Source organism: Saccopteryx bilineata, chromosome 9 (assembly GCF_036850765.1).
Source record: "Saccopteryx bilineata isolate mSacBil1 chromosome 9, mSacBil1_pri_phased_curated, whole genome shotgun sequence".
Taxonomy (NCBI): Eukaryota; Metazoa; Chordata; class Mammalia; order Chiroptera; family Emballonuridae; genus Saccopteryx; species Saccopteryx bilineata.
In genome coordinates, this window is record NC_089498.1 from 23768723 (window position 1) to 23796531 (window position 27809).

At 43.2% G+C, this 27809-nt stretch overlaps 1 protein-coding gene across 1 annotated transcript in view; it reads right to left on the minus strand.

Moving 5' to 3' along the window:
- Window positions 1–6034: 6034 nt before the first annotated feature.
- SF3B3 (splicing factor 3b subunit 3) overlaps window positions 6035–27809 on the minus strand; it is a 44587-nt gene continuing 22812 nt past the window's right edge. The window contains exons 12-26 of the mRNA XM_066242809.1: window positions 24769–24920; window positions 24417–24572; window positions 23579–23734; window positions 22569–22712; window positions 19316–19438; window positions 18043–18197; window positions 16410–16584; window positions 15102–15307; window positions 14857–15013; window positions 13720–13845; window positions 10272–10484; window positions 9140–9238; window positions 8402–8545; window positions 6927–7031; window positions 6035–6444 (exon numbers count right to left, since the gene is read on the minus strand). Of these exons, the coding sequence (XP_066098906.1) occupies window positions 6304–6444; window positions 6927–7031; window positions 8402–8545; window positions 9140–9238; window positions 10272–10484; window positions 13720–13845; window positions 14857–15013; window positions 15102–15307; window positions 16410–16584; window positions 18043–18197; window positions 19316–19438; window positions 22569–22712; window positions 23579–23734; window positions 24417–24572; window positions 24769–24920 (2252 nt within the window). The 3' untranslated portion in view covers window positions 6035–6303. The remainder of the gene's footprint in view (window positions 6445–6926; window positions 7032–8401; window positions 8546–9139; window positions 9239–10271; window positions 10485–13719; window positions 13846–14856; window positions 15014–15101; window positions 15308–16409; window positions 16585–18042; window positions 18198–19315; window positions 19439–22568; window positions 22713–23578; window positions 23735–24416; window positions 24573–24768; window positions 24921–27809) is intronic.

Genomic DNA, 27809 nt, shown 5'->3' on the forward strand with positions numbered 1-27809 from the left:
AATAAAAAACAAGTGGCACCACATCAAACTAAAAAAGCTTCTGCACAGCAAAAGAAACAATTAACAGAGTGCAAGAAAAGACAACCTATGGAATGGGAAAATTTATTTGCAAATCACGTATCAGATAAGGAGTTAATTTGCAAAATACATAAAGAACTCATACAACTCAATAGCAAAAAAACCCCAAAACTCCAATTAAAAATGGGCAAAGAACCTGAACAGGTATTTTTCCAAAGACATACACATAGTCAACAAGTATGCGAAAAAAATCCCCAACCTCATTAGTCATTAGGAAAATGTAAATCAAAACCACAATGAATTATCAATCACCTCATGCCCGTGAGAATGGCCAATAACAAAGATAAGATAAATGTGAGGGATCTGGCCAGTTAGCTCAATTGTTTTTGAGTGTCGTCCTGTAACAAGATTGCGGGTTCAATACCTGGTCAGGGAACACATAGTAAGCAATTAGTGAATGCATAACTGAATGGAACAAATAAGTTTTCCTTCCCTCTCCCCTCTCTCTCCCTTCCTGTCTTTCTAAAACAATAAATTAAAAGAAATTAAGACATGGCCAGATAGCTCAATTGGTTGGAGCATTGTCCCAGAGCACAGAGGTTGCTGGTTCAATTCTCCAGTCAGGGCACATAAAGTTCAATGTTCCTGCCTCTCTCTCTCTAAAAAGATGTTAGGTAGGACGTGGAAAAAAGGCAACCCTTGTATACTATATCAGTTTACAGTCCTAACTGCATGGAAAATGTTTGGAGAACCCTTTAAAAATTAAAAAATACAACTACCACCTGGCCTGTGGTGGCACAGTGGATAAAGCGTCTACCTGCAACACTGAGGTCGCCAGTTCAAAACCCTGGGCTTGCCTGGTCAAGGCTCATATAGGAGATGATGCTTCCGGCTCCTCCCCTCCCCTCTCTAAAAAATGAATAAAGACTTTAAATAGAACTACTATATGATCCACCAATTCCACTATGGGAGGCTATCTAATGGAAACAGAAACACTAAGTTGAAAGATATTTGTACCTACATGTTCATAGTTGCCTTATTTGTACTAACCAAGACAATGGAAACCATCTAAGTGTCCACTGACAGATGAATAAAGAAGCTGTGGTATATATGTGCAATGGAATATTTAGTCATTAAAAAAATGAAAGAAATCCTGCCATCTGCAAGGCATATGCTTGTGGGCATATGCTATGTAAAGTAAGTCAGAGGACAAACGCTGTTATTTCATTTAAATGTAGACTCCCCTCCCAAAAAAACCTCATAGAATAAGAGATCAGATTTGCAGTTGTCAGACAGGGGTGGTGTAGAGAGGGTGGAGACTGAAGCAAGGTGGTCAGAAGGTACAAACATCCAGTTACAAGATAAATAAGTACTAAGGATGTGATGTACATGATGACTATAGTTAACACTGCTGTACAATATATATTTGAAGTTATTGAGAGCAGATCCTGAAAGTTCTCATCACAAGGAGAAAAAATTTTTTTTCTTCAATCTGTGAGATAATGGGTTATCATTACACAAAATATGCAGGTCAGACCATAATGCCGTACACCTTGAGCTTACAAAGATGTATGGCAATTATATCTCAATAAAACTGGAGAGAAAACCTTTCCAGCTGCAAGAATACTAGCAAAGGCAAGTCCAGAGAAGGCCCCTCAATTATGAAGCTAAAATGCTATCTGTATATGCCTCACTCTGATCCAGCACCCCTGTGGTTACATCAACAGACAACATGGGAGTCAACAGACACATCAAAAGCAAAACTATAAAGAGAGCATCACAGCATATGCATGGGTTTTGGAGGGAAGACTTGGGTTCGTGGTTATTTGGTGATTCCTAAAGGAAAATGGAAGACTCCACTGTGCCGACCCTAAGCCCCAAATATAAGAGCTCAGGTTTGGCTCAATAAGCCCCACAGTGTGCTGTGCCAAGTGCTAGCTACTTTAGGTAAATGCTCTCATTTTATTCTCACATCAATGCTGCTTATATCCATGTTGTGAATAAGAAGCCAGCTGGCTTGTTACAGATCTAAGCAGAGGAACAGACTTGACTGAACTCAGGCCTTGAGAGCTCATGTCTTGATTTATTTACAAGTTCCCATTCCAGATTTACTGTTTTGCTGTAGTCTTCAGCAGGAGGTGCCTAAAAAAGAAAAGTTTGAGAGAAAAATAGAACAAAGCAAACATACAAAAATAATTTGTAATCCCAAGATATAGGGCCACTTGGACTTCATGATTAATGTTGGGATTCCTGCCTGACCAGTGGTAGCACAGTAGATGGGAGCATCGACCTAGGACGCTGAGGTTCCAGGTTCAAGAGCCCAAGGTTGCTGGCTTGAGCAGGATCAGAGACATAATCCCATGGTCAAACTGGCTCGAGCCCAAGGTCGCTGGGTTGAAGCTCAAGATTGCTGGCTTGAGCAAAAAGGTCACTGGTTCAGCTTGAGCCTCCCAATCAAGACACACATGAGAAGCAATCAATGAACTAAAGTGACATAACAATGAGTTCATGCTTCTTAACTCTCTTCCTCCTGTCTCTTTCAAAAAAAAAAGTTGGGATTCTTAGGAGCCCAATGCTGTTTTAAGTAAAATTGGGCAACATATTTAGGGACTTACACACAGTTGATGTTACATCTCTCCCTTTGCCTTCTAGGGTAACCAAGGTTCAAAAGTTCAAATGGCGGCCCTGGCCGGTTGGCTCAGTGGTAGAGCGTCGGCCTGGCGTGCGGGGGACCCGGGTTCGATTCCCGGCCAGGGCACATAGGAGAAGCACCCATTTGCTTCTCCACCCCTCCGCCGCGCTTTCCTCTCTGTCTCTCTCTTCCCCTCCCGCAGCCAAGGCTCCATTGGAGCAAAGATGGCCCGGGCCCTGAGGATGGCTCCTTGGTCTCTGCCCCAGGAGCTAGAGTGGCTCTGGTCGCAACAGAGCATCACCCCCTGGTGGGCAGAGCATCGCCCCTGGTGGGCGTGCCAGGTGGATCCCGGTCGGGCGCATGCGGGAGTCTGACTGTCTCTCCCTGTTTCCAGCTTCAGAAAAATGCAAAAAAGAAAAAAGAAAAAAAAGTTCAAATGGCTTGCTCACATTCACTGGTTCAACTGTTATCTGGCCACACCAGCATAAATGCCGTTTCCTGATTCTAGTCCTCCGCCTACTATAAACACATTTAGTCTGACCATTTCACATGTGCAAATTCTCTGTGCTCTACTGTCAAGTTCATCTGAGCCTGCCCTGTGAATTTCTGTTTAGCACAATACTTGGAATATTAGTTCATAATCTGTCATCTATCAACCTTTCACAATATGAACCCATAGTTCATGACAATCTCACTGAGTTTCTATCATTTTTGCTGGGCTTTGGGCTATAGAGGAATTAAAGAGAATCTGGTAATACAATTGGAAACACAAAATTCCAACAAAAAATCCACCCTTGCCCAGTGTATCTGGAGCTCTCCAGTACCGCAACAATCAGATGACCACACATTCCTAGTTATGGTATAAGATCTAAAATTAAGAATAGATATTAGCTTGACCAGGCAGTGGTGCAGTGGATAGAACGTCAGACTGGGATACAGAGGACCCAGGTTCGAAACCCCGAGGTCACCAGCTTGAGCGTGGGCTCATCTGGTTTGAGCCCAAGGTCGCTGGCTTGAGCAAGGGGTCACTTGGTCTGCAGTAGCCCCCCCTCCCCTGTCAAGGCACATATGAAAAAGCAATCAATGAACTAAGGTGCCACAACAAAGAATTGATGCTTATCTCTCTCCCTTCCTGTCTGTCCCCCCCCCCCCGTCTCACACACACACACACACACACCACTATTATATGCTATAAAATTAAAAGGGCTCCAAATGGACTAAATGCAAGTTTTCCTCCCAACTCTTGTGGATAACGTTTCCCAAACAACCCTTATCAAAGGACGAGGCATAGTTCCTACTTATCTCAGTTTCCCATCAGTCTGTGGATTTACTCAAATAAACCCATCACATCCTTCCACAGGAACAGGGGACATCCATCCTCTTTGGCACTAAGCCTGCCTCCCACAGCCCCTAGTTGTTGACTGGTTTCCTGAGTGCAATACCACAGGCATGTGGTGTTCTCCCCACACCTAAGCCATGATTATTGAGTTTATAAACTAGTCTGTACCATTAAAAAAAAAAGTGCCCGATCTGTGGAGGTGCAGTGTATAAAGCATCAACCTGGAATGCTGAGGTTGCCGGTTAGAAACCCTGGGCTTGCCTGGTCAAAACACATTCAAGAAGCAATTACCAGTTGATGCTTCCCGCTTCTCATCCTCAAGTTTCTCTAAAATCGATAAAATCTTACCAACAACAAAAAATGTCAACAATTCCTGATTCCAGAGATTGAATTTTCCTTTTTTAAAATATATTCCCCCACTAGGACAGAAAGCAGAGGGTTGCAACAAGCTGCTGCTTCTCAAACACCTATGCTGTTTCTCAGACTACTGCATGTCAACACTATACAATCTTAACAGACTAAATGCATCAGGCTGTGCAAATGTCATTTAACAGTACTGTGTCCTATGTAAACCCATGAGCTGAGAAAGAAAAATGTTATTTAGGGCATCAATTCCTAGCAAAATCTAAGTCTCTATGAAATGATCTAAAACCAAGTTATGATTAAAGGCACACAGCACACAGGAGATAGCACCAGGAACCCTCTGTGCACTGGACTATGGGCTGTTCAGGGTCAAGATTATATCTAATCACCTCCATTCCTGATTTTAACCCAGTGCTAAGCAAGAAAGAATCTACTCAATGGTAGTGGCTGAGTGCATCCTCATGAAAGAACCACTGAGTTAGGCCTTGGCCAGATGGTCAGTGGCAGAGTGTCAGCCCAGCATGTGGATGTCCCAGGTTTGATTCCCAGTCAGAGCACACAGAAGTGAGCATCTGCTTCTCCACCCCACCCCCTGACTCCTCTCTCTTCCCTTCGCACAGCCATGGCACCAGTGAGTTGGCCCTCTGTGATGATAGCTCTGGCCTCTGCATCAGGTGCTAAGGAAAGCTGTTGCTCAGCAACAGAGAAACACCCCAGATGAGCAGAGCACTGCCCCCTAGTGGGCTTGCTGGTGTCTCTGCCTCCTAGTCTCTCACTTAATAAAAGAAAAAATTTTTGCTCTGTGAAGTACTAATAGCAGTGAGCTCAGATCTTTTCAGGTTCAATGAAGCTGAGGAGACTGCCTAGAAGATTAAGGCTTCCCACAGAGCTGGGCAGGAGGAAGAAGGTTGAACTCTTACATGTGGGCTAGAAAATTTCCTAAACTGGGTCACTTCAAATTTACAGGCTACCAGGGCAACTTCCTCATACCACAAAGGCCCTCCAGAACCTGCCAAAGATGTCAGGTGCTGACAGGCCGCCCTCATTATCCATGTGCCTTTAACCAAGTTTTACACATACTGACTTTATTCCCAGGGGCAGGTTCCCATTTGGGTACTTTGGTAGTTACTGATCTTCCCTAGCAGTTATAATGGCAAAAAAATCATTGCAGAGGCTGTAGAAGTAAAGAGAGCACCTGATAAGACTACCCAACTGGAACTTATGCCAGATTCTTCCTTCTAGACCTCAAAGCAGAAGGAAGCTTAAACAGGGGAAGAAAAATCAGCCACTCTTCCTCAAAATACAATGGGAAGAGGCATGGATCACCACACGGTTATTACTAAGATCAAGTTCATCTGCATTGCGAAAGGACTAGAGATAACCAAAATAACCATAATGCTGGAAGCTGGAAGCCACAGGGTGCCAGAAATCCACGTAGAAAGCTGGAAGGTACTCGGTTCTTCTTGCTCCAACTTGGACTCAATTCTCCCACCTACATTCTCATCCCTAGAAAAGACACATGGACACCAGCTACCTTAAAAACAAGGTTTGTATTTCTGGTTAGGTTCCAGAGCAGCAGAACTCAGGAGTTATGCTACATCCAACCTGGTCTCCACCTCAGCTTGCCTCCCTCCCTTCCACAGATGTACCATTGTACAAAACTTTATTTACAGGAAAACTAATTAAAAATTAAGGTCGTGTTCAAAAGTAGACATGACAGCCAGAAATATCAATGCAAGGGAAGCTTTGGGGTCTAGGGAGCACTGTATTCCACACTGGGCCTGGGGCAACACATTATGTACCAGGCAGGGAGAAGCACAGAGAACCTCAGTGCCAATTTCAGGGAAAACCAGTCACTCTATGAGGAGTCTAATTATCCAGACACCCTTCTTCTGACATATGGGGAGCACAAAACAGAGTCTCTGACAAGCCCCACAGGAAAAAGAATGGCTCAGAACGCATAACGGGTCCGGATGTCCTCAAGCTTCTTGGACACCTCAGGAGGTGTTCGGTCCAGTTCTTCAGAGACATTCTTTTGTTTGTTGGGCTCCATGGAGTTGAACTGCTCACAGAGGTCTCCATCAATCACATTCTAGAATATGGAAAAATGAGAGCAACAGAAAAAGGTTAGGCCTGACCAGGTGGTGGACGCAGAGGATCCAGGTTTGAAAACTCGAGGTCGCTGTCTTGAGCCAAGGGTAGTTACTAGTCTGCTGCAGCCCCCGGTCAAGGCACATTATGAAAAAGCAATCAATGTACAGCTAAGGTGCCAAAATAAAGAACTGATGCTTCTCACCTCTCTCTCTCCCTTCCTGTCTGTCCCTATCTCTGTCACAAACACACAAAAAGAAAAAGGTTTAGGGTCAGGCTGAGGGTGGAGCCTATAGGCTAGCAGGTCCTGGATGGGGAAGAACCAGGCAACACTGAAGGACAGGCTGGGTAAGAAGCTGGAAGCCAGTGGGAGCCATGCAGGTAAGAAGTGGACAATTCTGACTTAAGGGAAGGAGTAAAAAGACCAAAGGAATATGGGCTGAGGATTCCCCCTTTCAACCCACATGTCTAACAAAGACCTACCTTAACAGGGAAATAATAAGAACGAAAGCTGAGGTGGTCTCGCCCACAAAGTGGGGGATGCTCAGACCGCAGGTGCATTTCTACATGCTGGAAGAAGTCATGGTCCTGATGGATGAAACAAAGAATTTGTTACTAAAAGAAAAAATTTCCCCTGGCCGGTTGGCTCAGCAGTAGAGCGTCGGCTTGGTGTGCAGAAATCCCGGGTTCGATTCCCGGCCAGGGCACATAGGAGAAGCGCCCATTTGCTTCTCCACCACCCCCCTCCTTCCTCTCTGTCTCTCTCTTCCCCTCCCGCAGCCAAGGCTCCATTGGAGCAAAGATGGCCCGGGCGCTGGGGATGGCTCCTTGGCCTCTGCCCCAGGCGCTAGAGTGGCTCTGGTTGCGGCAGAGCGACGCCCCGGAGGGGTAGAGCATCGCCCCCTGGTGGGCAGAGCGTCGCCCCTGGTGGGCGTGCCGGGTGGATCCTGGTCCGGTGCATGCTGGAGTCTGTCTGACTGTCTCTCCCCGTTTCCAGCTTCAGAAAAATACAAAAAAAAAAAAAATTCAACTACTAGTCTATGGTTTTCCAGAAGCACAATGAACAGAGAAGCCATTGATTTTTACCATGTAAACAGATGTTAATTTACCTAAATCACTCCTATGATGACCACAGCTTTTCCTATGACAAAATAGCTAAAACCCGAAAGAAAACCTCCCTGTATTGACAGAACACACAAGAACACTGTATGTAAAAAGAGTGGTTTGTGAAGTCAGATTCTTGATCCCAGCTTCCTTGGCTAGAATGACATAAACCAAATTTAGCCAATCCTACAGTCGACTCTAGGAGGCTGTAAGTATCCCAGTTTTTACCATCCCATCATTCCTAGTCTGTGGAATTTGGTTCTGGTACTTTTGACTTCTGATTAACCCTATACCCACATCAGCCATAAAAACAAATGGGGCCCTCGCCGGTTGGCTCAGTGGTAGAGCATCGGCCTGGCGTGTGGAAGTCCAGGGTTCGATTCCCAGCCAGGGCACATAGGAGAAGCGCCCATCTGCTTCTCCACCCCTCCCCCTCTCCTTCCTCTCTGTCTCTCTTCCCCTCCCGCAGCCAAGGCTCCATTGGAGCAAAAGATGGCCCGGGCACTGGGGATGGCTCCTTGGCCTCTGCCCCAGGCGCTAGAGTGGCTCTGGTCGCGACAGAGCGACGCCCGGATGGGCAGAGCATCGCCCCCTGGTGGGCGTGCTGGGTGGATCCCGGTTGGGCGCATACGGGAGTCTGTCTGACTGCCTCCCAGTTTCCAGCTTCGGGGGGTGGGGGGGAACACACACACACAAAAAACAAATGGCTTTCCATAGGGAACAAAATCTAATCAAAACAAAACATCCCATCAGGATTCCCATGTCCCCAAGCACAAACTGATTTGCCCTCTTAGATTTAGCACAGAGAAACCACGTTGGGAAGGCAAAAGCTGGAGCAGTGTGGGAGAGTTCACCTCATGAGATGTGAAAGGAACAAGGATGCCAATTCCTCCCGACAAGGTGGTATAGACAAGTGATTCTGAGCCTCCTGGGATCAACGTGGTCTTCTGTAATGACAGCACTGTTTCCCCTACGTGATAGTTCATGATCACCTCTGCCTACAAGTCAAAAACAGACCAGTAACTGTGTGGGCCCTCAGGAGCCTGTTCTAGCTTCCTAAGGGCAAGAAGTGCCTGCAAAGGGCAGGTTTCCTCACCTTTCAAAATTCAGAATCCATAAATTACTATAATTTATTTTAAAATGTTCTTAACATTTAGAGCTTAATGCACTAACAAACATGTTGACATTACGTCATTTTGGATAAACAACTACAATGGAAAATTTTGTTAAATTATCAAGTCTGCAATTAAGAGAAAGGGAAACCATAAAAAATGATAAAAATAAAACAGCAAGCACTAGGCTTGCTCTCCAAACTTAACCTATTTTTATAAGTTCAGATATACTCCACTAGAGAAGTACATCCCTACAAGAGAGTCAGGCCCAAGACCCACTCAGAGAAGAGCTGGATAATATCAAGAATGAACCTGTAAAATCATCTTTTTCAAGGAACTTACTATTATTGTCCAAGGAGATTTTATGCTGCTAAAATGTCTCAGGAAAATTTTTAATCCTCAGTCATAAATATGGGATAGTGAGTGACATGTCATAAAATGAACCTGATGCCTCTGCTTTGGGTCCCCTTGGAATCTTACCTTCTGAGAGGCCCCATTGAGCAAGCCTCGGTCCCACAGGGCTTTGTTTCCTGTGGGATCCTCATCCACTTCATCATTGGTATTAGGTGGGAGCCTCACCTACAAGGAAATGACAAATCACAGAGTTGAGTCCTGCACCTACTCACTTGGAATACCAAACAACATGTCTGCCCCAGGTCCTTGCAAGCAAGGCTAGGGACATCAGCTTTGGCAAAGGCCTGAGTCCAAGTCTCCTGTACCAGTGTCCAAGGAATGAGAAACTCAAGACACCCAAGAGCAAAGGTCTAACATAGGAAGAGCAAAAACAAAGACCACAGAATATAAACGAGAAGTCACCAGCCTTAAAAATTCTAGAAAAATGTGAAAAATATTAAATATTAGCATAAACTAGCCTATTATTATTAAATCATGCCCCACAAGGAAGAGGAACATGAAAAAAAAGGCAGAAATCTAAAAAACTAATATGGCTGCTTGACCAGTGGTGGCGCAGTAGATAGTCAACCTGGGACATAAAGCCCCAGGTTTGAACAACTGAGGTCACTGACTTGAGCACAGGCTCATTCAGCTTGAGCGCGGGGCTGCTGGTTTGAGCAAAGGGTCATTGGCTTGGCCTGAGCACCCCTGGTCAAGGCACATATGAGAAGCAATCAATGAACAACTCAAGTGCCACAACTACAAGTTGATGCTTTTCATCTCTCTCCCTTCATCTCTGTATCTCGCTTAAAAACAAAACACAAAACAACTGATAAGGCTGTCTGGTCTGTGGTAGTGCAGTGGACAGAGCATAAAACTAGAATGCTAAGGTCACTGGTTCGAAACCCTGCGCTTGCCAGGTCAAGGCACATACAAGCAATAAATGAAAAACCAAAGTGAAACAACTATGAATTGATACTTCCCACTTTCCGTCCTTCTCTCATCTCTCTCTCTATAAAATCAGTAAATAAAATCTTTAGAAAAAACTGGTAAGGCTTAGAGAACACAAAGTTTTCTTTTTAGAGCCAGGCTTAGTAGGACTGAATTTTATACTTGTTTTTACTTTCCACATCAGAGATCATAGTCCTGGGTCTTTGGCTTAACCACACTGAGCCAGCATTTGTACACATCATTATAACCCAAGTGAATATAAACTCACCACACAAATGTTGCCAAACTTGTCTGCCCCGGCTACAGTATCATAATCGAGAAGGCTAGCTGTAGTGACCCACCGGGGGTAGGTGTCATCGGCAAAGATGATGAGCTGGTTCTCATTACGCTTGTAGCGAACCCAGATGAAACTTTCTTGGACATCAGACACAATTACCCTGTTCCCAATAGTCTGGATCCCAGAGATGTAATTGGCGATATGCTGGAAAAAAAAACACAAGAACAATGGGTATAACCTTTAGGTTCAGAACCCATAAACTAAGCTTTCCTTGAATGCAACACATATAGGGTCTGTAGAACGGCATCCATTGAAGAACAGCAGTCATCAATGAATTTCTAGATGAGGAAAACAGCTACATGGTTTAATGTAGTATCACATAAAATTTTCCCCCAATGCATATGTTTACACTATACTGTAGACTGTTAAATATGCAATATGTCTAATAAATGATGTATATACCTTCATTTAAAAAATACTTTATTAGTAAAAACTGCTAACCATCTGAGCCTTCAGCAAGTCATAATCTTTTTGCTAGTGGAGAGGGTCTTACCTTGATGTTGACGGCTGCTAAGAGTGGTGGTTGCTTAAGGGTGGGTGGCTGTGGCGATTCTTAAATAATACAAGGAAGTCTGCCTCATTGATTAACTCTTCCTTTCACAAATAATTTTTCTGTAGCATGTTTGACAGCTTTCTGCTCACAGAACTTTTCAAAATCAGAGTCAATTCTCTGAAACCCTGCCACTGCTTTAACAACTAAATTTATGTAATATTCTAAAATCCTTTGATGTCATCTCAACAATCTTCAGTGTCTTCACCAGGACTAGATTCCACCTCAAAAAAACCACTTTCTTTGCTCATCCATAAAGACGTAACTCTTTATGCATTAAAATTTTATCCTGAAATTACAGCAATACAAACACATCTTCAGACTCCACTTCTAATTCTAGTTCTTTTGCTATTTCCACATCTGTAGTTACTTCCTTAACTGAAATCTTAAACCCCTCAAAGTCATCTAGGAGGGCTGGAATCATCTTCCAAACTACCCTTAATGTTGATATTTTGAAATCTTTCCTTTAAATAATAGCATCAAGAATGGTGAAGCCTTACCAGAAGGTTTTTAATTTACTTTGCCCAAATCCATCAGAGAAATCAGTATCTATGGCAGCTATAGCCTTACAAAATATATTTCTTAAATAATAAGATTTGAAATTAAAAAGAATCTTTTAAAAAGACTCAAAAGTTGAAATTACTCCTTGATCCATGGCTGGAGAACGGATGTTGTACTAGCAAGCATGAAAACAATATTAACCTAAAATAAATAAATAAATAGATAAAAATTCTTGTACATCTCCATCAGGGCTTTTAGATCAATGAAGAATATTATTTTGAAAGAAATCTTTATTTTCCGAGCACTAGATCTCAAGGTGAGCTTAATAGGTTCAGTAAACCATGTTATATATAAACAGATGTGCTATCATCCAGGCCTTGTTGTTCCATTTATAGAGGCAGAGCAGATGTAGCATTATACTGAAAGGACCTAGGTCAGTGGTGTCAACCTGGTCCCTACCGCCCACTAGTGGGCGTTCAGCTTTTATTTTCATGGTGGGCGGTAGCAGAGCAACCAAAGTATAAATAAGATAGATTTAACTACAGTAAATTGTTTTATAAAGATTGATTCTGCCAAACAGTGAAAATCCGACATAAAGTACTTGGTAAAAGTAATTATTATTATATGCTTTAACTTGCTGTAACTCTGCTTTATAAATTAAAGTTACTTCCCTACTTTATAAATCACCATTACTGTGGAACTGGTGGGCAGTTAGAAAATTTTACTACTAACAGATACAAAAGTAGGAAAAGTAGGCAGTAGGTATAAAAAGGTTGACTACCCCTGACCTAGGGTCAATGAACACTGGCTTCAATTTATATAGTTGGCAGCTGTATTAGCCTCTAACAAGACAGCCAGCTTGTCCTGTGAAATCTGACCCCAGGCATTGACTTCTACCACACAATGAAACTCTAGCAGGCATCTTCTTCCAGTATAAGGCAGTTTCACCTACACTGACAATGTGTTTTGTGATAACCACCTTCATTAATTATCTTAATTAGATCTTGATAACTTGCTATACTTTCCCCATTAGCATTTTTGTTATGGAGACAGCTTCTTTCCTTAAACCTCATAAACCAACCTCTGCTAGCTTCAAATTTTCCTTTTGCAGTTTCCTTACCTCTCAGCTTTCAGTGAATTGAAAAGTTAGGGCCTTGCTCTAGATTAGGCTTTGGTTTAAGGCAGCGGTCGGAAAACTCATTGGTCAACAGAGCCAAATATCAACAGTACAACGATTAAAATTTCTTTTGAGAGTCAAATTTTTTAAACTTAAACTATATAGGTAGGTACATTCCTTATCGAGGTAGCGCCCGCACGTGGTATTTTGTGTAAGAGCCACACTCAAGAGGCCAAAGAGCCGCATGTGGCTCGCGAGCTGAGGTTTGCCAACCAGGGGTTCAAGGGCTGGTTTGGTCTTCTATCCACTTTAGAACTTTCTCTGTATCAGCAATAAGGCTGTTTTGCTTTCTTAACATTTGTTCACTGGAGCGGCATTTTAAATTTCCTTCAAGAGCTTTTCCTTTACATTTACAAGCTAGCTATGTGGCACAAGAAGCCTAGCTTTTGTCTTGTCTCTGCTTTTGACATGCCTTCCCTGCTAAGCTTAATCATTTTTAGCTCTTGATTTGAAGTGAGACATGTAACTCTTCCTTTCACTTGAACACTTAAGTGGTTATTGTAGGCTTATTAATTGGCCTAGTATCAGTATTGTTGTCTCAGCGAATAGGGTGGCCTGATAAAGAGGGAGAGATACAGAGGAACGAGCAGTCAGGGGAGCAATCAGAACACCCACATCTATCAAGTTAGCTGTCTTATATGGGCATGGTTCATGGGGCCCCAAAAGTTACTATAGTAACACCAAAGATCACTTATCACAGATTATCATTAATAAATATAACAATAAAAAAGTTTGAAACATTCCAAGAATTACCAATATGTGACACTGAATCAAAAGTGAGCAAATGCCGTTGGAAAAATGGCATGGATAGACTCACTCAACACAGGGTTGCTACAAACGTTCAACTTGTAAAACATGCAATATATGTAAAGAGCAATAAACAAAGTATGACTATAGAGGAAATATATACCCAAATCTCAGTTAAATTCCTTATAGAAGCAAGCAGGACAGAAATCTGGTTCTTGGTCTGAAGAAGGCAAGAAACCCATCTACTCATGTCCTTCTCAAACCTCAAAGGTCTAATTATGAACCTAGAACTGGATGATTACAAGAGCTTCATAAAGATCTATTTTAACAGTAACTGCCTACTACCCTGCCAATGCCTCCCACTTGCTCACCAGAGATCTGGGGCTCTCTACCTTTATATTTACCTTGTTCTCACATTTTCGGAGTAACTTCTTCTTTCCCAGGTCATAGACTCGCAGAAGCTTTCCCACACCAATTAATACCCTACCCTGGAATGGGGCAATGGCAGCTGGGACCTCTTCCACCGGAGTCTACAGAGGAAAAGCAGGTAATGCAGCTATTACAACATATGCTAGACCCACCCTCCTCGATCCAAAATGCTGTTATACAGGCATCTGCCAGGAAGACAGACACAAGTGATCATTTTTTGCTCATCAGGAAAACAAACCATATATAAAACTGTTTATAAAACAGGATGTTTAGGTAAACAAGTCCTCACATATCACACTTCACCCAAAAAGTGGGTCAATGCCACAATGTAAAAGAGGTCCTGGTGCCTGATATACGCTGACTCACAGACCATGCTAATTCACTGGCACCATTAACTAAGAGCGAAACCTCAGTATCCGAGAAGGGACTACAGTTTGTGGAGGGATGGGAAAGAGCTAGTGAATCTTAACTGTAGGGAAGACACAAGTTTAGCACAAAGACGGGTCTATGAAATAGTTACTTCCTAAAAAACACTCCCCTTGTGGGAAGGCTGGAGGAGCCACATTCATGTACTGATAATGTGGAGGAGACAACAGGACTTTTTTCTTTTGTTTTGAACTTGTGGTAAAATATACAAAATATAAAATTTACCATTTTAACCAGTTTTAAGTATAAAGTGCAGTGGCATTAAGTACATTCACATTGTTGTGCAACCATCACCGTCATCCAATCCCAGAACATTTTTTATCTTTCCAAAGGGAAACTTAATTATTAAATAGTAACTCCCCAGAGAACACTGACTCTTTAAACTACTGAATTTTGATCATAAATTGCTGCCTGCTTAGTAAGACTAGTAAACAAGGAGCCAATTCAGTGGGCATCTATATCCCCACTGTGGATGGTTAGCACACAAGCTTACTGTGGGACTCACAGGCAGCAAAGCTTCACTGGAGTATAAAATCCCCAGGAGCATTTTCACGTGCTACCAAGAGATGGACTGGAATCAATGAGTTGGCTCCCAAAATGGTCAAAAGACCTGACTCACAACTTAAGCAAAAGTGGGAGAGTCTAGTAGGACATGAGATCCAAAAGAACCACTGGACGGTTCCTACCTTGTGTAAAAACTCCAGTTTTTCCCCATTGTTCACAAGCTTGTAGGTATAGACAAAGCCTCCTGCTACAGAACGGGGGTTCAGTATCAGGTCTTTGGCCACGCCCACCAGCACATACCAATCATCACCAGTGTTGGAGAACCTGCAAACAGCCACACTGCACAGAGAAAGCAGGAAGTCGTTAGTCATAGCCCAGAGATTGCCCACTCCAGCCTCCAAAATCCTGGATGTTCTAGACTCCTTACCTGAAAGCAGCCTCATTCTGTTCCAGCTGGACAAGGTCCAGTGTGTTGCCCTGAATAGGATTCATCACTCGAATCACAGAGGCCCACTGCCCATTGCCAGCCTTGGGAGCTCCAAAGATAGACTCAGGAAGGTTTTCATTGAGGAATGCTGCTGCCATCTCTGCAGCTAGCTCCCGTTCATCCTCTCCTGCTGCTTCCACCATTTCCTAAATCCAAAAAACCAAAGAGGAGTTGGTGTGTTCAGAGGTGGGTGCCGAGTGAAAGTGAGGAAGTACCAAGAACAACTCCAGAGGCAGTCCATAAAGTAGCACAGTCTAATGACTGAATCAGAATTTCCCCAGATGAAAGCATTAAAGGGAGAGGCATACAACAAGAAGAGGAAGGAAGATCACCAAAGGGGAAACTAGTACTTTATTTTTTAATGCCAAAAACAACTAATATCAGCTGTGGCGAATAGCTGACTACTTGTCTGAGAAACATACAAATGAAAACACCATTTTTCTACCTAACCCATCCTACTTCCCCTGCTAAATCTACTTGTCATCTCTCTTCCAGACCAGCTCCAGTTATACATGGTTGAGGATACTTGTCTTTTGCTAGAAAATGATTTCTCAAAGGAACTAATGCTGTGGGGAATTTGAAAGATACCTCCCTTGGGCCTGAAACCAGAAAACATAACAGACTGTTTTGGAAACTTACAGACTAAAGAAGTCTATTGCAGAGAGGGGGGCTAAATATGGAACAAACCTAGGTCAGTGTTTTAGTCCTAAGTCACAAGAAAACCTCTAGCCTGACCAGGTGGTGGCGCAGTTGATAGAGCGTTGGACTGGGATGTGGAAGACCCAGGTTCGAGACCCCAAGGTCCCCAGCTTGAGCGCGGGCTCATCTGGTTTGAGCAAAAAGCCCACCAGCTTGAACCCAAGGTCACTGGCCCCAGCAAGGGATTACTTGGTCTGCTGAAGGCTTGCGGTCAAGGCACATATGAGAAAGCAATCAATGAACAATTAAGGTGTTGCAACGCGCAATGAAAAACTAATGATTGATGCTTCTCATCTCTTCGTTCCTGTCTGTCTGTCCCTGTCTATCCTTCTCTCTGACTCACTGTCTCTGTAAAAAATAAATTAAAAAAAAAAAGAAAAAAAAAAGAAAACCTCTAGAACAAAGAACTTTAACAAAGGACTCTGCCTTAAGGACCCAAAAAGAGCCTGAATATAACAAAAAATAATCAACGATTACAGGGGTTTACACTTTTCAACACAATTTCACATAAACTTCTTTTAATTAAACCCTGAAGGTCAGTCTCATTACCTCTGCCATCTGCTGCTTCCGCTGAGCTTTAGTAGCCTCAGTGTAAGCATTGTGATCAGTCTCAATGATGATAAGGTTGTTACTCTCAGGGTGAATGACAAATTTCCTGGGTGTGTACTGCAGTGGAAAGGCTACTTGATTAAAGACAGCGCCTAGCTTCTCCAACGCCAAAATCCTATGTTAAAAGGAAAGGGTGTTAATAGGTTATTTATTCAAAACCTAAAAACTGAATTTGAAATGATCCACGAATGTCATAGGAAACACATCAACCTGTAAAGCTCTAATGTTGGCATTAGGCAACGTGAAACAACAGACTCCTAACCTAGAAGATTCTGCAAAGGAGACAAGACAGGGAAGGGCTCTCCACTTTGGCAACAGCCCACCACTGTTTCATGGCAACTCTAGTTTTCACCAGTAAAACCCACATTAGAATCCTCAAAGGAATTTTTATCATTCAAATGATAATGTGATAGTAAAGTTAAAATTTCTACTTTATTACTGACAAACCATAAAATGAAAACAATGATTTCCAAAATCGTGAAGCACTGTGATTACCTGAAGATATGTGGTATTTGTGCTGATGGTGCTTTATAAAATTAAAGTAAATGGCCCCCTGAACAAAAATCACCTAAGCTTCATGAAATCCATGACTCCATTCTGAACAGCCAATAGTTATGACCAGAACATCAACAACATGGGTGGCATTAAAAGGTTAAATGAGCCTAACTGGTGGTGGCACAGTAGATAGAATTTGTCAACCTGGGACACTGAGGTCCCAGATTCCAAACCCAAAGGTTACTGGCTCAGCTGAAGCCCCCCTACCAGCTGTCATGGCACGTATGAGAAACAGTCAATGAACCAGCAAAACGCCACAACTATAAGTTTACGCTTCTCATCTAAATAAATAAATAAATAAATAAGAAAACAACCCCCAAAACTTGAGAACGGCAAACTAAAGAGGTTTTCTTTTACCAACTGCAATAAAAATAATGCTCATTCCAATATTATCAGTGTAAACTATAGTCTGTCAACTTGCAAAGGCCTAAATAATTTATATTGTGGTTAAAATTTAAGATTTAACAAGGTATCTTAAATTTAAAATGCAAATCACAAGACAGAGTTATGAGTGATTGTGCTCTAAAACTAATTCAATGGCATTGCCTGGAAAACAAGAACCTTACATCCTCAGAAGACTGAACTGTACTAATTTTTAAAACTTGACCCTAGCCAGGCCTGTGGTGGCACAGTGGATAGAGGTTCAACCTTGAATGCTGAGGTTGCCAATTGGAAAACCCTGAACTTGCCTGGTCAAGGCACATAGAACAAGCAAGCACATAGATCAAACAACTCAAGTGGAGCAATGAGCTAATACTTCTCGTCCCCCACCCATAAAAATCAATTTAAAACAACAACAAAAACACTTGACCCTAAAAATCTAATTAGGAGCTAAAACTCCAAACACCGAAACTTGGCTACCAGGTACTTAAATTCTGAGCCAAATAAAGGTTTCAATTTCAACATACTAGTCGGCTCTTTTCCATCTCTTCATAACTTTTTCCAACACTCGGGCAAAACCACAGTCCAAGGCCTTGGCAGAAGGCTTCCCACTGGACTTTAACCATAGAACACTCACCTCAAGGTATTGGTGGAGATAGCTACAATGCCCTCAGGACACTGTTCAGAGGCAAAGCCAGATGCAAATTCCAGGGTCTCATAAGACAGTGGGGTGAGATGGAAACGAGATTGGTAAGAATAACTCAACCACGAGCGGCTTGACATGGCCAATACCTAAGGAAAGAAAAATCACCTCCAATAAGCTGAAAAATACTCAAATGTAGTATGCTGAGCAAAGACCCTATCCCCAAATTTCGGACTGCAGAATATCCCAATGAATTTTAGAAACATAAGGTCACCTTAAGAAAGAAGCCTAGAGCCCTGGCCGGTTGGCTCAGCGGTAGAGCGTCGGCCTAGCGTGCGGAGGACCCGGGTTCGATTCCCGGCCAGGGCACACAGGAGAAGCGCCCATTTGCTTCTCCACCCCTCCGCCGAGCCTTCCTCTCTGTCTCTCTCTTCCCCTCCTGCAGCCAGGGCTCCATTGGAGCAAAGATGGCCCGGGCGCTGGGGATGGCTCTGTGGCCTCTGCCTCAGGCGCTAGAGTGGCTCTGGTAGCAACATGGCGACGCCCAGGATGGGCAGAGCATCGCCCCATGGTGGTCGTGCCGGGTGGATCCCGGTCGGGCGCATGCGGGAGTCTGACTGTCTCTCCCTGTTTCCAGCTTCAGAAAAATGCAAAAAAAAAAAAAAAAAAAAAAAAAAAGAAAGAGGCCTAGAGAATAAGAATAGGCAGTATGGCTTACTATTGCTGAAAGTGTATAATCACTCAGTCCCTTGAGCCTGTTTCCATGTGTGCAAAATAAGAATACTACCACAAGGCTGGACAGTTGCAAGAATTAAACACGGTAATGAGTAAAGAACTAGCACAGTATCCAGAAACACTAACATCCTTAGCTTTATAAAGGACGTCTTTCGCATTACACAGAAAACCAGGATACTGATACAAAGTACAAAGTTGATCATGGGGAACCGGTACCCTAGATGGAAGGTCTTCATCCAGCTAATTCTCAATCTGCTCTATTTGCCCAGTTTGAGGGCTGAAGGGACCAATATCCCAACTTACCTATAGCCAAATCATTAAACAGTGCTGTGAAACCCCAGATAAGAAGCTCTGGATTAAGGGCCCCAAAATTTTCAACATAAATGAAATAAAACTACCAAGATAGAGCTAATGTCAATCTAACTACATACTGGTGAATTAATGAAAGTAAAGCTTATACCAAGAAGATTTAATTTATCTGATGCTACTAACATCCAAACATACTGTCTGCCTGCCCCCTTTCATTACTTACTGCCTCCTGGCCTTGCATCCGAACACGAAAGAGTTTCACAGGACGGGAGCCCAGGTACCTAGTGCGGGTGTCAGACAAATCCCCAGTGACAGGGTCCAGGACAGTTCTCAGCAGCACACCATTCTAACAAAAAAGAGAGGGGTGGATTAAGCTTACCCATGATGGAGGTTCCCTTGGCCACTTTATAAGTTCAGAGAATATGGAAGAAAATGACTTCGTTTAAAGAATATCCTACTAATCAGCCAGCAATTTACTCATTCTCTAAGTCACTTGCTCAAATTGTTATCAAGCATACATTAAATGAAAAAACACTTATTTTTTACTGTATATCCTTAAAACATTTTTTTACCATGTATATTAAATTCTTTATAATTAAAAAATATATGCAGATAAAAATAACCAGAACCTATTGTGGTCTCTAAATACCATTTTCCCTAAAAATAATGAAACTCATAAAGGAAACAGCTAATTCAGGTTTAAGGCAAGAATATTCCAGATGTACGTGGGGCACTTTATTGTGCCTGAAGAAAATGTAGCCCCCAAAGACAGTGGGGTCATGTTAAAAGGACAAAAGACCCTACTTTAAATGGGAACTCCCACTCATCTAAAATGAGTTATTGAATATACAACAAAAAAGGAAAAAGACTGCAGTAGTTCTGAAGCACAAATAAGTAAAAATATTCAAGTTCACGTTATTTAAATAATTCCACACCTGACCTATGGTGGTGCAGTGGATAAAGCATCAACCTGGAATACTGAGGTCACTGGTTCGAAACCCCGTTTTCACTGGTCAAGGAACATATGGGAGTTGATGCTTCCTGCTCCTCTCCCTCTCTCTCTACCACCCCCCACTAAAATGAATGAATGAATGAATGAAATAATATAGCTCCACTTCACCAGTCTTCGCTGAATACCGCTATGGCATCAACTCCTTATTCTGAAAATAGGTGAGCTAAAGAAAAAACTTAAAACCCGGTCAGAGAGCCTGGTTGGTTACAGCATCATTCCGATGTACAGGGGTTGCCAGTTTGATCTCGGTTCAGGGCACACAGAGGAATACATTGATGTTCCTGTCTTTCTCTCCCTTTTTCTCTCTAAAAATCTTAAAAAAAAAAAAAAAAAGATTTATCCTTTCCCTATATGAACTGTATTCAAGGTGAGCAAAGATATGAAGCAAATTTTGTCTTTAGAGGAAAGTTCCAGCTAATAAAATAAAGTATGAAACAGAAAATCATCATTTCCCATTTCCCTAATGAAACACTGAATGTAGGCAATGTGTATCAATGGCTATTGATGGGGAACTTCTAAACAAATCATTTAAAATAGAAACATTGCCTTGGCCGGTTGGCTCAGTGGTAGAGCGTCGGCCTGGCGTGCAGGAGTCCCGGGTTCGATTCCCAGCCAGGGCACACAGGAGAAGCGCCCATCTGCTTCTCCACCCCCCCCCCCCTCCTTCCTCTCTGTCTCTCTCTTCCCCTCCCGCAGCCCAGCTGAGGCTCCATTGGAGCAGAGTTTGCCCGGGCGCTGGGGATGGCTCCTTGGCCTCTGCCCCAGGCGCTAGAGTGGCTCTGGTCATGACAGAGCGACGCCCCGGATGGGCAGAGCATCGCCCCCTGGTGGGCGTGCCGGGTGGATCCCGGTCGGGCGCATGCGGGAGTCTGTCTGACTGCTTCCCCATTTCCAGCTTCGGAAAAGTAAAAAAAATAAAAAAATAAAAAATAAAATAATAAAATAGAAACATTTTTTTAAGAGGGAGGGAGGGAGGGAGGGAGGGAGGGAGGGAGGGAGGGAGGAAGGAAAGCATCAATTCGTAGTTAGTTGTTCACTGATTGCTTTCTCATGAGTGCCTTGACCGGGGGACTCAGGCTGAGACAGATTTTGCTCAAGCCAGTGACCTTGGAATCATGCCCACGATCCCACACTCAAGCCAGCAACCCCGGGCTCAAGTGGATGAGCCCACACTCAAGCTAGCGACCTTACTGTTTTGAACCTGGGTCCTCAGTGTCCCAGGTTGATATGCTATCCACTGTGCCACCACCTGGTTAGGTTAGAAACATTAGTATCACTGAAAGTGGGATTAGATGTTATATGCCTCCTGATATAATATAATAGAAATAGATAGCACCGCCTATGGGGAAAAAATAATTAAATCCAAATCTAATCAACATGTAGATCTGTGCTGTCCAGTACTATAGTCAGCAAGCCACATGAGTCTAGTCAGACTTAAGATGTCCTGTTAAGGGTAAAGTACAAAATAACAGAATCCCAACTTAGCCCAAAAATAAAACAAAATCTTACTAATTTTTATATTGATTAAATAATTACTTCAGATATACTGGATTAAATAAAGCATTTAAATTACACATGGGGCTTACATTATATTTTTAATAAATAGCATGGTTTAAAATCTACCCATTAGTTTGTAGAAAATAAAGAGGACAGAAGAACACTAGCCATACAAAAGAAATGACTGCCAAATTCAAGTGGGAATTTCTATAAGAAATGATCTGGCTTCTCAAAAACTAAAAATGAACCCAAACATTGCACAGCTTTATGTAAATGCTGAGTAGAAACAAATAAAAAGACATTTTTGGGTAAAAAAAGAAAAACTGGAACATGGACAAGGCAGCAGATGATACCAAAGAATTACTATTGGATTTGCTTTAAAATACTCAGGAAAAGAGAGGGTGGATAGATAAAACAAGAGCAAAGCTGATAACTATTAATGAAAACTGGTAATGGGTACATGGAAGTTCACTACATAAGTCTAACTCTGTACATGTTCATGACAATTTCTAAATTAGGAAGTAAAATTAAAAAGCAAAAAGTACCAGGGCTAGGTTATTTATGTTTGAGTAAATAATCATTAAAAAAAGAAATGAAATCCCGACATTATCTGATCCTTAAGTTCATGCTCTCCACGCCACGGAGAGCTCAGCTGCTTTGATAACAGGGAACACGTAGGCGTCCCTTATTGCTAATGGAGCCCATTATGAACTGTGAGGTATATGTTTCAAAAGCTGCATATCATTAGAACTACAGGTGACTCAAAGACCCCATCTAGTTCTGACCCAGAGTAGTGAAGGCAAAGCATTTTTATCAGACTCTTTATGAAAATGCTTTCTGCTAATCCTAGTATGCTCCAATTAGAGCTGAGAAAAGGGTAACACAGAAAATGCCTATACTGAACACAGGAGTGCATGAAGCCTAAATGCGGCATGATATCAACAACATGCACCCCTGGATATCTTACCTGTAGTCCAATATTCAAGTACAGGAAGCCAATAGAGCCCCTCTCACCCAGCTCATCCTGCTTTTCAGTCCCACCCATTTCTACGATACACAAGGATTCAGGCTGGGCTGGGAGAGCCTGCATGCTCAGAGGTTGTAAACAGTCCTAGGGGAGAAAGACAAAATAAAACATGAGAAATGGCTAATTTTGGAAAAAACCTACCCAGAGAAATCTACTTCGAGGAGTAAAGAACTTTCTTGTGCACAGGGAAAACCCGAGGAGTGAGTTCTAAATAGGTAGAGGGTCCTAGCTAAACTGAAACTTAAAATAAGCTCTGCAGAGGAAGGCAAAGTGGATAATGGGATAAAAGTACATAAGCAAAGGGCACCTCTCCCAAAAGTCATCTAAGGTCCTGGAGCCTGTCCAAGCCCTTTATTTTTAAATATAAATGAGAATCAAGACTTAAGCCAAAGAGGCCCTGGCCGGTTGGCTCAGTGGTAGAGCGTCGGCCTGGCGTGCATAAGTCCCGGGTTCGATTCCTGGCCAGGACACACAGGAGAAGCGCCCATCTGCTTCTCCACCCCTCCCCCTCTCCTTCCTGTCTGTCTCTCTCCTCCCCTCCCGCAGCGAGGCTCCATTGGAGCAAAGATGGCCCGGGCGCTGGGGATGGCTCCTTGGCCTCTGCCCCAGGTGCTAAAGTGGCTCTGGTCGCAACAGAGCGTCGCCCCCTGGTGTGCGTGGCGGGTGGATCCCGGTTGGGCGCATGCGGGAGTCTGTCTCTCCCCATTTCCAGCTTCAGAAAAATACAAAAAAAAAAAAAAAAAGACTTAAGCCAAAGAAATATTTTGTAGCCTCAGATCATCAGCACTAAAACCACTGCAGAAGAGTTCTGAAACATGCTGCTACAATATCCAAAAACGACAGGTTTAGATTTCAGGGACCAGCCCAGCTGATCTCAGAGACAGACATCAGGAGTGGCCAGGTGCTCAGGGTCCAACTGGAAGATCCTTGAAATAGAAGTTGACACTCACTGAGGGGTCCAGAGAGATGATTCTGACAGTGTTGTCTACCAGTCCCACAGCCAGGAAGCGAGACCGCTGCTCTCCAGGAGGTACATTGGCCAGACTCATGCACACCACATCTGCTGACATCTCCTTCCGCTCTGTGTACTCGTTTAGCTGTCCTGACTATAGGAGTAAAGACAAGTGAAGTAACAAACCATTTGAACTCACCCCCAAACCATGGTTCTAGGGAATGAATGGGGAGTTCCTTTTCGCTTCCTCTCACCCTTCTTACTATAATCAATGACCAAGAATTTCTCTACTTGAGATCCCAAGAATGAACTCTACAGGGTAACAGGAAGCAAATTACTGACAAGAGAATCAAGAGAACTTTGACAAGTACCACAAATTCCTAAACCAACATACTCCCAGGAAACAAAAAAATATAGTATGTAAAACTGTTATCTGTTCATGAAAATACTTTGAATGAAAGAGAACTCAAATATCGAAGTTAAATACAAATCTCAATCACAGATGCAAATAGACTATATAAAAAAAGTGAAATAAAATATCTGAAATGGATTCAGATTTCAGAAATTAAAATGTCAAATATTTGGTGGAAAAATAGTTTGTGAAGAGCAGGAGAAACGAGTGCTTCAGTGCTAAGATAGAATTTCATTACTCCAATTAGAATTAAGACACAAACTTACCCACCCCCTACTCTCCTGTAAAGGGCCAAAATGGCTTGTGGACACTTACCCTCCTCAATTCTCTTCCTTGTAAATATAATCTAGATGCCTGCACTAAAATTCCCATCTTTACCTCTGGATCCTACACAAGTCCCATAGTAAATGACAAAATAACATACGGGATCCATTTCAAAATAGACCAGCTCTCCTCCGGTCAGCGCAATCACCACTTGTCGCTGGTTCACTGCACATTTCACAATGGTTTTCTTCCCAGGGGTCTTCCACTCATTGACTCTCTTGTCTGCTCGTATGTGCCGAATGCCATCAGGATACACCTACATAACACAAAGAAATGTCACTTTAGCAATCTGAGCATTTCTGAGCACTGAGCCTCACATCTATCAGATTTGTCATTCCTGTCTGATCTAGAATCAATGCACTTGCAACACCAGTTGGGTCAATGATAAAAGAGTTAATAAGACCCAGGCAAAGAAAACTTAAGGTGAGCCAGTAAGATCTGAGAATCCTCACCTGCACCAAGGCATCATCTCCTAACAAGGAGCAGGACAGGGTTGGAGTGGTGCCCAGGAACCCAGAGTCAGTCACTTCCTCCACAGTCTCTCCGATAGACAACACAAGCGTGGCATTCACGAAAGACACAATGATGTAGGCATCAAACTCATCTGAAAAAGGAAAGGAAAGGAGCTGGTCAGTTAAGAACTCATTAGTTACAAAGCTAAATGAGACACACAGTTTTCTCTTCAGAAACCTTCCAAGCACCGCTATGTAGTCACCACAGTGTTGTGACAAACAGCACAGGATGATCCAAAAGATAATTGAGGGTCATATGAGCCTACAGATATACTCTGCTTCCTTAAATGCCTGAATACATTGATTAGATATTCTCACCTATAATACCTCTGAAAACTAGTATATTCTTGAGACATTAGCAAGAAAAATTCAGGGACAAAGCAAGGGAATAGAGGTGTGAAGAAATTTTGACTACCTTTATATATATTGAAGCTAAATTTATTTGTGCCAGATGCCAATCATAAGCTTTTCTAAAGATACTCCTTATAACCAGAAAAGGTGCCTAGCTTCTTCCCAATGAAGCCTATGTGGAAACACAAGACCTAATGAATAAAACAGATTACTTAAGCCTACATGAGACTAAGTCATCCTAGGGTTAGAAAGTGAGAATCTTAGGATGTCCCAATAGAAATAATTAAGAGCACTAAATAACCAGGAAGCAGGATGGAAAAACTGTTTATATTGTCAGTCCTTGACCTCTCCAGTTTTCCACTATTTAAAAATATAACTATTTAGTTTCATAAGCAATCGTATCAGGATTTGCTTTTCATTTAATGAAATATAGTTGGATAAACAAACACTAATGAGCTTCTCAAGAAGTCAGAGGACCTGAATTTTTCAAGCAACCTCAAGTATCTCACGCAGATCCCATCATTAAAGGCCATCCATTTCCCATACATTCCACCCAACAACACAAAACAGCTTTTGTGCATCTCCCACATTTGGCAAAATGTCTAGCATCAAGTTTAATAAACACTAAATAAAGGAACACATATATTTTTTAAAGAGTCAAGAGCTTCTACTTTTACATTAGAACTTTCTGTTATCAGTTCATCTTTTTGCCCCTCAAACAGAAACCAGGTAAATAACAAAAAGAATGACAGGCAAACAAGGTACTAAACTTGAGAGTGGCTACCTTACTCTTAGCAGAAGCAGCTGTAGAATCCTGTTTGCCTGAGCCAAGCCTTTGTCAGAGCTCGATGACATAAAATTGATCCAATCCACCCACAAACAAGACAGTTTGGGTTTGAATAATCCCAAAATGGTTCAGCTGAACTAAAATTACTGAATTACTTCAGCAGAATCAGTGTTATTTCTTTAAGAAAAAAAATACACGCACACACACATTAAAAAAACACATAAAAAATGCTTGTCCTGGCCGGTTGGCTCAGCAGTAGTGCGTTGGCCTGGCATGTGGAAGTCCAGGGTTCAATTCCCGGTCAGGGAACACAGGAGAAGCACCCATTTGCTCCTTCACACTTCCCCCTCTCCTTTTGCTTTCTCTCTCTCTTCCCCTTCCGCAGCCAAGGCTCCAATGGAGCAAAGTTGTCCCTGGCGCTAAGGATGGCTCCAAGACCTCCATCTTAGGTGCTAGAATGGCTCCTGTGAAAACGGAGCAACGCCCCAGATGGGCAGAGCATCGCCCCCTAGTGGGCATGCTGGGTGGATCCTGGTCGGGCGCATGCGGAAGTCTGTCTGACTGCCTCCTCGCTTCTAACTTCGGAAAAAAAAAACCCACGCTTCACAACTTGATCAGGCAGTGGTACAGTGGATAGCAAGTCAGCCTGGGACACTGAGGACCCAGGTTCGAAACTCCAAGGTCACTGGCTTGAGTGCAGGCTCACCAGCTTGAACATGAGATCATAGACATGACCCCAAGGTCGCTGGCTTGAGCAAGGGGTCACTGGCTTGGCTGGAGATCGCCAGTCAAGGCACTTATGAGAAAGCAATCAGTGAACAACTAAGGTGCTGCAACTATGAGTTGATGCTTCTCACCTTTCTCCCTTCCTGTCTCTTTAAAAAAAAGAAAAGCTTCGCCCTGGCCGGTTGGCTCAGCGGTAGAGCATCGGCCTGGTGTGCAGGGGGACCCGGGTTCGATTCCCGGCCAGGGCACATAGGAGAAGCGCCCATTTGCTTCTCCACCACCCCCCTCCTTCCTCTCTGTCTCTCTCTTCCCCTCCTCCAGCCAAGGCTCCATTGGAGCAAGGATGGCCCGGGCGCTGGGGATGGCTCCTTGGAGTCTGCCCCAGGCGCTAGAGTGGCTCTGGTTGCGGCAGAGCGACGCCCCGGAGGGGCAGAGCTTCGCCCCTGGTGGGCGTGCCGGGTAGATCCTGGTTGGGCGCATGCGGGAGTCTGACTGTCTCTCCCCGTTTCCAGCTTCAGAAAAATACAAAAAAAAACCCCAAACAAAAACAAACAAACAAAAAAATAATACATGTGTGGGCCGTGGATGGTTGGCTCAGTGTTAGAGCATTGGCCAGGCATGTGGAAGTCCCAAGTTCAATTCCCGGTCAGGGGACACAGAAGCAACCATCTGCTTCTCCACCCCATCCCCACCCCAATCTCCCTCACTCTCTCTTCCCCTTCCGCAAGCAGCCATGGCTTGAATGGTTCGAACAGAATTGGCCCTGGGTGCTGAGGATGGCTCCATGGCCTTGAGACCTTACGTGCTAAAATAGCTCGGTCAGCGGAGCTGGAGCTGCAGCCTACCTGGGCAGAACATCACCTGAGAGGGGGCTTGTTGGGTGGATCTTGGTCACAGCACATGCAGGAGTCTGTCTCTGCCTCCCCAACTCTCACTTAATAAAATAATAATAATAATAACAAATGTGGGTACTGACTGGTAGGTAGCTGAAAAGTAAGGATTTGAGATCTTTCCCAATAGGTATAATCTAATGGCTAAACAAAGAATCCAGAGTAAGGATTCAATTTCCAAATCACAAGGCATTACAGTGGATAAGCAGATAACTGGTCTTAGATTA